At 40.4% G+C, this 13,032-nt stretch overlaps 1 protein-coding gene across 3 annotated transcripts in view; it reads right to left on the reverse strand.

Annotated features, from left to right (window-relative positions):
• LOC112623776 (dystonin) overlaps positions 1-13,032 on the reverse strand; it is a 485,036-nt gene that overhangs the window by 372,051 nt on the left and 99,953 nt on the right. The window contains exon 1 of one of the 3 annotated variants that reach the window (XM_025384440.1): positions 6,548-7,236. The exons of the other annotated variants lie outside the window; for them this stretch is intronic. Within the exon in view, the coding sequence (XP_025240225.1) occupies positions 6,548-6,638 (91 nt within the window). The 5' untranslated portion in view covers positions 6,639-7,236. Of the gene's footprint in view, positions 1-6,547; positions 7,237-13,032 lie in introns of those variants that run through there. 3 annotated transcript variants of the gene reach the window in all.

Here is a 13,032-nt window from a genome sequence, read left to right on the forward strand (position 1 = left end):
TGTAGTATTAATCAAAATCAGAATCTTAATAAATATATTTTCATAACCATTTCTGCAATATCTCCCAGTCAATATGACACTCAAAATATATAGTTTAGGCCAAATATACGTTTGATGTTCAAATGCCATTTCTACCACTATAGCTATGTGATTCTTTAAACTTATATACATATATATAACATACATGTATTTCACATGCAATACCCAGCATCATGCCAGGCATATGAGTAGGTAGACATATAAATGGTAGTTATTGTTTTGCAATTTTAAATTAAAAATTTAAGACAACGCTCAAATTGTAGGTAACTGAGAACTTAAATGAAGTTAAAACCACTGAACTTTTTATACACCAAACTAACTCTACATATTTGCTGAAGTTTATGTAGAAAATAAACAATGAGTAAATTAAGATTTTTGAAACAAAAACAAATATTAAAAATTATTGACATATATTGAAAGTTTTTTCATCATATATATTTACCTTTTAAAAGGATATGAATTCAATTATTTTATTTGCTTATGGAAAACAGATCCACCGCTCTAAGATGCTACTAAATCATGCTCAGAGGATTCACAACAAACAGACTGATAAGGTATTACTTAAAGAGCTCTACATTAAATAGAGCATTCCAGTTTTCTAGGGCACACTACTTGCTGTATTTCCAAGGTCAAGCAAAATAGCTTTCGTTCCATTTAACTACCAAGAAAGGTCTAATTGTGATTAATAATAAAAATGTTTTTAAAACACCTTTTCTAATAAATACTACAAATTTTTTAAAAACTTAAAAAGGAAACACCTCAAGCTTTTTTGGACATAATTTCAACAACAAAAGTTGCTGCACCCACCTCCTGTCCCCACTTGCAGAACCAACTAATCAGCCACCCTGACAATTTCTGAAATTTCTCTTGAATTAGCCTTCCATTCCAATCACTGCAATTTTACAGTACCCACCTAACCTGTCTCCCTGCCTGAGTGTTCCCTTCCACTCAATCCTCCACACTGCTGCCAGAGTGCTCTTTCTAATATCTAACTTCCTGCTGGGGATCATAAAGGGTCACCCTCATTGCCTAAAGAATAAAGCCCAAACTCAGTCTTAGGTATGCCACTCAAGACTGTTTTCAGTCTGGTACAGCATAACCCTCCATCATTCATCCATTTCCATCTTCCTACAAATTCTATCCAATCCTTTCTCTAAAACCTACGGTGCACTTCAGCCAACAACCAAAATGATTTTGGCAATTATGTCAATGAAATGGAACAGTCATGCTAGTTTCTCCTCTTGGAGTTTTCCTCCCTGGTACTTTTCACCTTCTCACAGGGTGAAATCCCATTTGACCCCAAATACAAAGCTTTCCCCAACACTCAACCTCAGCAGAATTATTTGCTCTTCTTTTGGAAGAGATGAAGCAGGCAGAAAACAAAAGCAAACAAAATTGCATTAAAGGACAAGCAAAAAAAAATGAATAAGAAGGGGTCTCATTTGATCACTTACAGAAACAATGCATACTTCAGTAAATAATTACCTGAAATTCCTCCTTGGAAGTAGGTAGAATGTAATCCCTAAAATATTAGGAACTAAGAAATGGACACGGAAGTCTTTCCTGTTTTTTCTTCAAAGCCATTATAGAGAAAAGACTTCCATGAAACAGAAGTATCTGTGTTTAGTTAATATGAAATAACAAATATTCTAAACTACAAATCATCTTTTCTTCCCAATTAGTCCACCAGGTCACATGATTTGGGTACGTTCTTGTACACTTTTATACTCAGTTGTGGAACTAAAACAGAAATGAATATGACAGCCTAGATATTCCATCTTGTTGTCACCTCTATAGCTTCAGATATTTTCATAATCTCCAATTGCATGAAGATGCTTTGGTCAGAACCAGGATCCTGAGGCACATATGACCCAAAGGCAGAAATACAAGCACTTCTTTGTCAGACGACAAGATAGTAGTAAGACAATAAATTGTTCTCACCACCTGTCCTTACACTGATTACCTAAAACATTTATTGAGCCAGAAAATAATGCTCTCCAAATTGCTCAAAAAAAAAAAAAAAAAAAAAAAACCTACAAGTTTTAAAAAGTATAAGCCTTCTTTTTAAAGTCTCTGGGCTAAATAAATGTTGAGATAACTCTCTAAGTCAGAACAAAAGAAACTGAAAAGAGAATCAGTAGAAGTTTAAAATTAAATTCACTAACAATACCTAATAATTTCCCACATTTCTGAACTGATACACACTCCTTATTGTGTGAGGCAATAAACACAATTTAATCCTAATTATTCGGTGAGAATGATTTTTCAAACCCATGTTGTAACATAAAACATTCAATTGTGTCATTTTGAAAATACTCAGAAACCTCATGGAGCTCTCAGATCTTCCTCAAACTTTAGTGAAGTCAAATAGATTGTGTGATGATTGTTAATATGTATCCAAATCTTAAGTTTCCAATTTTAGCACAGACACTCTGCCTTCCATATGCCAGACACTGCTTGTTGCAAAACCAGTTGCCATTCTTTCCTTATTCTTTACAAACAAAACTTCAATTTTGTTCAGGGCACTAAATGAAGCCAGTTTTAAAATCTACATTTTCTAGTCTACCTGTAGATAGAGATGGCCCCTGGAGCAGCTGTCCCCTGGAATGGAGACATAAGGGCTGGAAGAGGAGCAGCCATCTTGTGATCACAAAACGACCACAAGATACACTATAAATAGCTACACAGAAATAGAGGAGTCTGAGTCCCTCCTGGCAAATGGGGTTACCCTACAACCCAGTTTTGCCTATTTAGGACCTCTCAGTACCTGAGAAAAAGAAAACATCGACTTGGCTAAGCACTATCACTTGTTTTCTGTTAAAAAGAGTCAAATATAATCTTAACTAACACTCAGCAAATTCAGCCTGTTTCACTTTTAAAAGAAAACAAAAATCCCAGACTTATACTATTATGACTAGCTACAATATAACATTATTATGATGCAGCACAGTTAAAGTTCACTTATTATGTAACTATTAACCTATGAATAGAGCATGAGCAGAAAAAATTCAAAATCAAGTTTTTGCAGAATCCTAGAAGCCAAATGAAAACCACTGAGCTAGATCATTACACGCTGCAGAGAAATTCCTTGAAATCTGTATACTCCAATTTTCAAGGGAGTGTCCGAGCCAATTTACAGAGTAAAATGACAGAATGTTTACTAATCACCTATCAATAAAGGCAATAAACCCGAAATGAAAATGAAAATTATGGTAGTCTTAGTTCCTTTTGTCACCATGCACATAAGCAGATTTTATAGCCCTAATGAAAGAAGAAACTAAAGCAATTATACAAGGTATTTGTAAAAAAGAGAAAACTTTGCCTATTGCCTAAACAGCAGTTTGCAGGGGGTGGTGGGGTGGAGTGGGGTTAGTAATATTATAGATAAGTAAGCAAAACGACCATTCAACTTTCATAGAGAATGATAAATGCAACACTTTCATTACGATTGTCTAGGAACAACGGATTTACTTCCAGATCAATAGAAAAATAACCATTTTGGTGAACCAAAATAATGTAACATTTTAAAATTACATCTATAAAGTATAGAATAAAATGTATTGAATTCACATTAATTATCTCATATTCTCACTTAACATCATACTACAAAGTAACAATGTGTTGAGAAAACAAAATATTCCAATGATACACTCAAAAAGCAGAATTTCATAATATGAGAGCTAATTAATCATTTATAACAACAGCATATGGGTTAGTCTCCTTACACTTAAGAAGAAAAACAAGATACCACTGTTTCTTTTAAGCTAAGCTACTAAGAATGTTTTGTATTACACCGTATATACACTGGATAATTTACTACAGATATAAAAGAAAGTAGCCGTCAGAAAATTTCTAGCATAAACAATAATAAAGAATTATGTTTTACTCAAAAATAAATGCCTTTATTCAGCCAGAGTTTGGTATCAGCTGAAGAAATATGTTTTTTTTAATCAAATGGCCCTGAATATTTCATGAATACATTTTACAAGTAACGGGACTCGAATATGAATCAGAACACTGCACCCTTCTTTGTAGCAAATAGCTCTTTCTGTGTTATTCTAATTCAGCAAACAGTTGCCTATTTTTGCTCAGAAGTAATGGACCAAAGCAAGATATGAGAATAGACTGACTACACATAAATAATTAGCGTTCACTCTCCACTATTCTTGTTTTTCTACAGAGAGTATGATTTGAAGTCCTCTCAAGGCTGTCTGAAGACTAAGCCTAACAAAGCTCTCGACTTCCAAATCTAATGCTTATATTTCCTAACATTATGGATTATTACAATTCTACATTTCTGACAACAGGCAGATTTTGAATTGGTTCCAGCTGACTCCACCACTTACACTACTCAACAGCTGAGGCATAGGATAACTTGGCAACCTGATAATATTCTAGATGAATGCAAACTCCTTCTGTAACCAAGGAACTCTGTCAGAAATAAAAATCAAAATAACTTCTCTTTAAGTTTAAATGAGAACATAAAATGTTTTGAACAATGCATGATTTCAGAAAGTGAGCAACTGTATTCTGAACGTTTAGTGAATTGACACTCCCTATTCAAAGCCTACAATTCTTTTCTGATTAGATCAGTCCCCACAGCAAGTCATCAGGATAATAAGCACTGTAGTGAAGTCATCATACTGGATGCTGATGGGAAATCATAACTGGCTTCAAAACACATCGGGAAACAATGAGTTTTCCAGGTCTTCAGCTTTTCATGGAATACACTGCCCAATACTCTTACTTTCCTTTCCATGACTAAATAAACATAGCACAACTATAAAGCCAAGTACAAATTGATGAACTAAGCATTTTAAAAACCATAAGTAAAATGAGGAAAACTCCCATCACTTTTTCAGTGACGTCTAAACAATATGTTTGAAAATGTATATGTTTAAGGGCAATACTGATTGTTGTACACTGGCCTTCAGATCTTTAATTTCCTTTTATTTCCAAAGGCAAAGACAAGCTTTTAAACAATGCCTGCTTCTTTAAGACAAAGTCAAATAAGCACTTGTTTTCAGTCACCTGAAATCACCCACGTGTCACTTAGGTATAACTTCATGTGACAAAAATTCATTCAGCTGTAATTTTTTTCAAAAGTATAAAATGTATGTACTTTAGAACTTTCAGATTTTTTTGTTTCTGACTGTATAGGGCACAGATGTATTTCTTCGGTAAGGTTTGTTGGTCTAAATTGCAATATTCCTCTTTTATAAAGCTCTGGGAACAACTAATTACAAACCTTACTTTAAAATGGAGTGATGGAGGTAAATATGAGTATATTATCCACACACACACAAATGTCACAAATGTGCTTTAGCCTAAAATATCATTGCACTTGCTCAGTGGCAGTATTATACACAATAAGAGTCTTGGCACAAAGGAATTCTCACTGTATTGTTTACAAAATTCTACATGGATTGCAAGAATTTCAGTTATAAAACATACTCTACAAAGACAGAAAACAATTGTGAGTGGATTTGAGCTTTCTGGGGATTTGGAATTTTATTGTTTAGTTCAATTTTTTTTTTTTAATTTCTACTTTCTACTAATAGAAAACTACATGTATTGTTAACCATACGATACCACTGCATTTGCAGACATTGAGTTACCAAACCCAAAGCAAATATTCAAAAGAAACAAAACCATTTGAATCCTACCTATGACATGGGCCACTATTCACTATAAACACGTTAAACCTCTCTGAGCTGCTCTTGAGTTCGGAGTGTTTTGGGAGCCACAATAAAAAGATGGTATATACACACTTAGAAACACATTTCCAGAGACAAAAAGACTTAAAAAACGGACAGCTGCAATTTGTATTTCGTCATTATATTTAGCTATGAAGTCAAAGTAAACATTATACGAAAACATAAATATCAGGTTGGCATAGAATTTCCTGAACATAAAGGATGGGCAGAAACAAAATCTCAAAATATATTCTTTACATTTAAATTTACAACAAACTCACTAACTAAAGTCTTTTATCAATCACGCTATAAAATAATTTTTACAATACATCAGAGTAAGTATATAGTCACAAACTTTTTCAAATAAGTAAGATCATTTTAAGGAAAATGATCTAGTGATGCTGAACCTTTTTTACAGGGCTAACCAATACCCTAGCCAAGCAGCAGCAGCAATGCCTTAGTAATCCCATAGAGAATAATCAGTATCCACCCTCCCAGGAAGAATTATGATTATGCGTAGTGCTTAAGAGCTTTTACAAGGAAGAGAAAACGCAATGTGCTTCTTGGAAACCAAAACCCCTTCCCCCCTCTCTACCGCTCATCTAAGGGCGTCTCCAGACTGTCGCCCACCCCACCATCCTCCCTGCGCTGGGGGTACTAAATCCCATGCAAAAAGACCTTGTCCATTCCCAGAACTGGTCCAGACACCTGTTTACTCGTGCCCAAGGAGTGGTAGCTCTGATTAAGGAAAGGTAGCGGTTGCCTCTCTGATCCGTGCCAAGCTCCGCGGCCCCAGGGCAGGGACCACATACCTTTGTATCTCTCCAGGACATCCTCGTAGGCCTGGAGGTACTCCTGCTCCTCCACGTACAGGTAAGCAGCAGGGGAGAGGTAACCCGCCATGCCGAAGTTTATCTAAGCGATGACTGGCCAATTCCCCTCTCCCCCTCGTAACCCCCGGACAGTAACGTAGTCAGCAAGACACAGCCTTGGGAACTGGAAAAGAGGAAGGAGCAGCAGGCTGGGGAAGAGCGCGGAAGCCGAAGACGCAGAGCGGGGGCGCAGTAGGTGGCGGGCGACGGGCGCCAGGCGCCGGGGCCGGCAGAGGAAACGCCCAGGCCTCCTGGCTGACCGAGGGTGGGCCGCCCCGCTCCAGGAGCCTGAGTCCCTCTCGGGTTTCAGCAGCGGCAAATCTCGGCGAGCCCAGGGGCGGCGACGTGCAGCGCCACGCCAAGCTGAGGAGCCGGGAGTGCGGCGAGGGCCGGCTGGGGCCGGCGGGCGCCCAGACCCTCTGCGGCCGCGCTGACCGCTCTGCTAGCCCTGCACGGGGCGCCTGCTCCGGGCCGGGCCGGGGCCGAGGCCGCGGCGGCGGTGCGGGAGGACCAGCGCGCTGCCTCCGCCGGGGATGCTGCGCGGCGCATCTGCGGCATTTCCTGGCCGCCGCGCTGCAGACACTCGCCCGCGCCGGGGACAGAGGGAGGGAGGAGGGTGGAGGGCGGAGGGCGGAAGGGAGGGGGCGAGCGCGGCGGTCAGCGCCCCGGCTGGCTCAGCTCAGTCCCCGGCGCCACTCAGCCCCTCCCTCCCAGGCAGAGCCACAGAGCCCCGGGCCCCCTCCCCAGGCCCGCCCACCCGGGTGGACAGTGCAGCCAAGCACGCCCACCCCCGGACACTGGCTGCCCGGTCCCGAATCCCCAAGGGCGACGTTTCTATTTGGGATCCACAACAGGTGCCTGAGAAACAAAGCCGCAGATCGCTCCACCGCCGTGCGCAAGCCCCTGCTGAGGGGCCAGCGGCTCTCCCTCGGTAAGGGATGATCGGGAGGAGGGTTGGAAATACTTTCTTCCACCCATTTTTTTGGCATGGTAGGATTCAGGTCACTCTGTGACAGCACAGGGCAAGGAGGGCACGGGGGTCCACGTCTAGGGGACATCCCGGGGACGGGGTGAGGAGGCCTCTGCAGGTGGCCCCGCGCATCAGCGCCTGACAGCCGGGCCGCGCCTGCGCCTGAGCGCCCGGCCGCCCCAAGGCTGCCAAGGACCAGCCCGCGCGGTCCCTCCCTTCTGCCCCCCAGAGCCCGCAGGCGCATCTGCTGCTGGGCTCCGCGGCGGGCCTATAGGTTCACAACAGTCCCATATTTGTCACCTCCCTCTTGCTCTCTTATTATTCATTCTACGTAGTACTAGTGTCCATTAAACTGAGTAAAATGGATACAGTTCCCTTAAATTAGATATATGTGTATCATATACTAAAGTGAGTGAGTTTAAGGGTCCATTGGAGGAACCAACTGATACCCAGACATATAAATAGATGTGTTTAAGAATAATGATTGGCCGGGCGTGGTGTCTCACGCCTGTAATCCCAGCACTTTCGGAGGCCAAGGAGGGTGGATCACGAGGTCTGGAGTTCAAGACCAGCCTGGCAGAGATAGTGAAACCCCGTCTCTACTAAAAATACAAAAATTAGCTGGGCGTGGTGGCAGGGACCTGTAATCCCAGCTACTTGGGAGGTTGAGGCAGAGAACTGCTTGAACCCAGGAGACGGAGGTTGCAGTGAGCCAAGATCATGCCACTGTATTCTAGCCTGGGCGACAAAGCAAGACTCCGTCTCCAAAAAAAAAAAAAGAGTGAGGTCAGGCTGCTGTAGATAGAATCTTCACTCCTTACTGTGTCACATAGGTAAGTTACTTATCCTCTCTGAGCTTTCTTCATCAGTAAAACAGCGATAATAGTGCCCAACTCATAAAGTTGTATAGTAAATGAAGTTTAGAATAATGCCTGGTGTTATATAAGGATTAGCTGCTGCTTCTACTACTTTATTTAGGAGGTGGAGTCTCACTCTGTCATCCAGGCTGGAGTACAGTGACAGGATGATACCTCACTGCTACTACTATTATTAGATAAATCAGCTGATTGTTGACGCTCTGACCTATGTCAACTTCACCTCTTGTCTAAATCTTCCTTCCCTATTTCCTCCTTTCATATATACTGACCTTTTGCCCTCCATGATTTTTTATTTCTTTGTTAGCGTTGGGTGTTGTGAACTATTGACCATTTTCCATTAATGCTTAGACAGGGATGAGTTGGAAAAAAAAATTGTGTACTCGTGGAAAAAAAGAAAACTGACTTGAGATAGAACTGGAGCACTCCTCCTCAGCAATTGGCCTAATTTTGTTACTCCAAACAAAGCAAGACCATATCTCTTTTTTCTATCCTGACCACTGGTTTATAATCTGAGTCTGAACCCTTATCCCAGTAAGTCTTTAAGGTTACTAGAGTTTTATTACAGCTTGATATGCATTTATGTGCACATTTGTTCATGAAGTAACAACCACGTATCATATGGGACACCTTCTTGAAATAAAAGGGTTAGCATTAGATCCCTGAGAGTCATTCATTTACAGACCACACATGCATAGACATAGGTCTCTCAAAAATGTCTCCTTCACAATCAGTAAGGTCACTGAAGGCATATCTGAGCCTTCATCTGAGACTGACACTCAGTAGCATCCAGTTTTATGCATATAGTCAGCACACACTTAGTAATTTTAATCATCTATTTAAGGAACCAGTCAAAATGAGCAGAAGCAGCATTTGGGATTGTTTTTAAAAATAGCTTTTGCCCCATGCATTCTTGGAAGGGTAACATTGGGTTAATATGCTAATAATAATAGTGTATTCCATAGAGAGGAGGCAAAAGCATAGCAGTAAATAGCTTGGACTTTGGAGTAAAGACTGCCTGAATTCAGGTCCTAGCTCTACTACTTCTTAACACTATGACCTTAGCAAAGTTTCTCTTCCTTTCTCAGCAGATTCTGAACTGAAAATGGAGAAAATCGTAGTACCTACTTCATGGGGTTCTTGGGAGGTCTAAATAGGATACCATATTAAGTGCTTAGAAGAACATCTGGCCATGGGTAAGCTATCATTTATAGAGCATTTGATTTGCCAAGGAGTTAGCAGAATTGTTTGCATTCACTATTATATTTAATCACCACAACCATGACCCCTTTGATAAAGAAACTGAGGCTAAGATAAGTTTGGTAAATTGTCCAAGTAAACACAACTGTCATGGACAGAGGAGGAATTAAAACCCAAGTTTGCCTGAGTTCAAAGTCTGATTCTCCTTTGATCCTTCAATTCCAACTTCAAAATATTTGGATAGGACAAAAATCCTTTTCTTAAAATAGCATTATCACTGACAAAGCATGTAACTTTATAGGTAGTTTATGACTAAAAAACCCAACTTACAATATCCTGTAGCTAAGAACAGCAGATCTGTATTGCTCATATGTAAAAAGCATTTATACAATGGGTGTTTAAAAGCCCATTTCCTTATATTTCATTGTTTTATTCTCACATTGACCCGAGGAGATAAGAAGTAAACATACTATAGTCTCAGATGTTAACATGATGAAACCACAATAGATACAAAAGCACTAAAAATGTGAAGTTGGGCCAGGCACAGTGGCTCACGCCTGTAATAGTAGAATTTTGGGAGGCCAAGGTGGCCAGATCGCTTGAGCCCAGGAGTTCAAGACCAGCCTGGGCAACATGGTAGAACCTTGTCTCTACAAAAATACAAAAATTAGCCAGGCATGGTGGCACAAGCCTTTAGTCCCAGCTACCTAGGAGGCTATGATGGGAGGATCGCTTGAGCCCAGGAGGTAGAGGTTGCAGTGAACTGAGATCACATCACTGCAATTCAGCTTGAGAAACAGAGGAAGACCCTGTCTAAAAAACAAACAAACAAAATAAAGTGAAGTTGGCCAGGCCCTGTGGCTCACTCCTATAATCCCAGCACTTTGGGAGGCCCAGGCAGGAAGGATCACTTGAGCCCAGGAGTGATCACTTGTCCAGCCTGGGCAACACAATGAGAACCCATCTCTATAAAAAAATTTTTTTAATAAGCCAAGCATGGTGGTACACATCTGTAGTCCTAGCTACTCGGGAGGCTGAAGTGGGAGATCCCTTGAGTCCAGGAGTTAGAGGTGGCAGTGAGCTGTGATCACGCCAGTACACTCCACCCTGAGCAACAGAGCAAACCCTCAACTCATAAATAAATTTTTAAATAAACAAATAATAAGAAGTGTTCGTCATGTGACACCATCACTAATATGACTTTCCAAACCGTAAACCTGATTATGCCACTCCATTGCTTAAAAATCTTTCAGCGGTTCCCTAGCACTTACAACATAAATAGTCCAGTTGCCTCAGGATTGCACACAAACATCTTTACAGTTTCTGTCTTTCCCTTCCAAATCCCACACTTAGCAACACACATTACTTGCAGTTCTCATTTAAACCATCTCCCTACCTTTGTTCCTGTAGTTCCATCCCTCTAAGGTGGGCTTCCCTTTCACCCTAATTCCATCAAGCTCTTTAAATCTCAGTTCAAGTGGCACTTCCTCTCAGAAACCTTTCAGGAACCTCCCACGCCTCCCTTCTCCCCCCAAGTTAATTATACTCTCCTCTGGGTTCTTTTAATTTTATGTGCTTAGAGCCATCACAACTAATCCCTGTAACAACTAATAATTACCGCGTTGTAACGGTTTAACAACACATCCATTTATCATATTAGACTATGACCTTTCTTTTCCAGCTTATTCTTTTTTATTTTATTGATACATATTTTATATATTAATGAGGGTACCATACTGCAAGTACTTTTTACATGCATACAATGTGTAACGATCAAGTCAGAGTATTTGAGGTATCCATCACCTTAAGCATTTATCATTTCTATGTATTGGTAATATTTCAAGTCCTTCCTTCTAGCTGTTTTGAAATATACAATATATTATTGCTAACCATAGATATCCTCCTCTGCTATGGAATATTAGGACTCATTTCTGTAAGTGAGTCCTAACTCACTTAAGTTTGTATCCATTCACTGTAAGTTTGTATCCATTCACTAATCTCTCTTGAAACTATGACTTTTTAAAGGCAGAACTGTGTGCTAATCTTCATTTCATTGCCGGGGCTCAATAAGTAGTTGCTAAATGTGGGTGAATTAAGGTATCCCATAGACCACATAGTCTTTTTGACTCGATAGACATTTTCACAATCAATTCTATTTTTAGGACCTTAAAAACAAATAAAAATACTAAACTCTCAGCTCTTTTATTACTAAGTAATGACCACTACAGACATCCTCACACCATTTCTGAACTTCACCTCATTTCCTAAAAAGGGTGAATTTCAGGGAGGCAGTAAGTTTCAGGAAGAGTATGAAAATATGTAATAAAATTAGAAGTTGAAATTCCAATTGTATGTTTTCATATTATCCACAGCACCAAATTCCATTAGATAACATGTACCCCTCATCCTCACCCTGGGTGATCAGTGGCCAGTTTAACACATAATATAGCTGAATTTCATAATTTAGCCACATTATAGGTTAAACAGGTATTTGTGGACTGGTCCCCCAAGTCTATCCTCCATGTATGATTATTGTTTATGATTTGTCTAGCAAAAAGCTAATTTACCAATATTTATTTAAAATACAATCATAGGCCAGGTGTGGTGGCTCACGCCTGTAATCCTAGCACTTTGGGAGGCTGAGGTGGGTGGATCACTTGAGGTCAGGAGTTCAAGACCAGCCTGGCCAACGTGGTGAAACCCCATCTCTACTAAAAATGAAAAAAAAAAAAAATTAGCTGGGCATGGTGGCGCATGCCTGTGGTCCCAGCTACTTTGGAGGCTGAGGCAGGAGAAACACTTGAACCCATTAGACAGAGGTTGGAGACAGCGCCACTGTACTCCACCCTGGGTGACAGAGAGAGAGAAAATCTGTCTCAAAACAAAATAAAATAATATGCTTCACTACTGTTTGTTGTTTCATTTTATCTTTTTCTGCTTTTGAAGAATTCATGTAATTGGTTTTTTGGGGTTTTTTGTTGTTTTTTTTTTTTTTTGAGACAGAGTCTCACTCTATCACCAGGCTGGAGTTTAGTGGCGGGATCTCAGCTCACTGCAACCTCTGCCTCCTGGGTATAAGCAATTCTCCTGCCTCAGCCTCCCGGGTAGCTGGGACTATAGACGCACACCACCATGCCCAGCTAATTTTTGTATTTTTAGTAGAGACGGGGTTTCACCATATTGGCCAGGATGGTCTCGATCTCTTGACCTCATGATCCGCCCACCTCGGCCTCCCAAAGTGCTGGGATTACAGGCATGAGCCACCACGCCTGGCCTGTAAGTTTTAAAGAATGGAATTTTGAGGTCCCCAGTGCATCAACTGCCACCAACTTCACAGCTATCCCTACAAATTCAGTAAACATTTTACAATTAACAAGCGA

Source organism: Theropithecus gelada, chromosome 4, assembly GCF_003255815.1.
Source record: "Theropithecus gelada isolate Dixy chromosome 4, Tgel_1.0, whole genome shotgun sequence".
Classification (NCBI taxonomy): domain Eukaryota; kingdom Metazoa; phylum Chordata; class Mammalia; order Primates; family Cercopithecidae; genus Theropithecus; species Theropithecus gelada.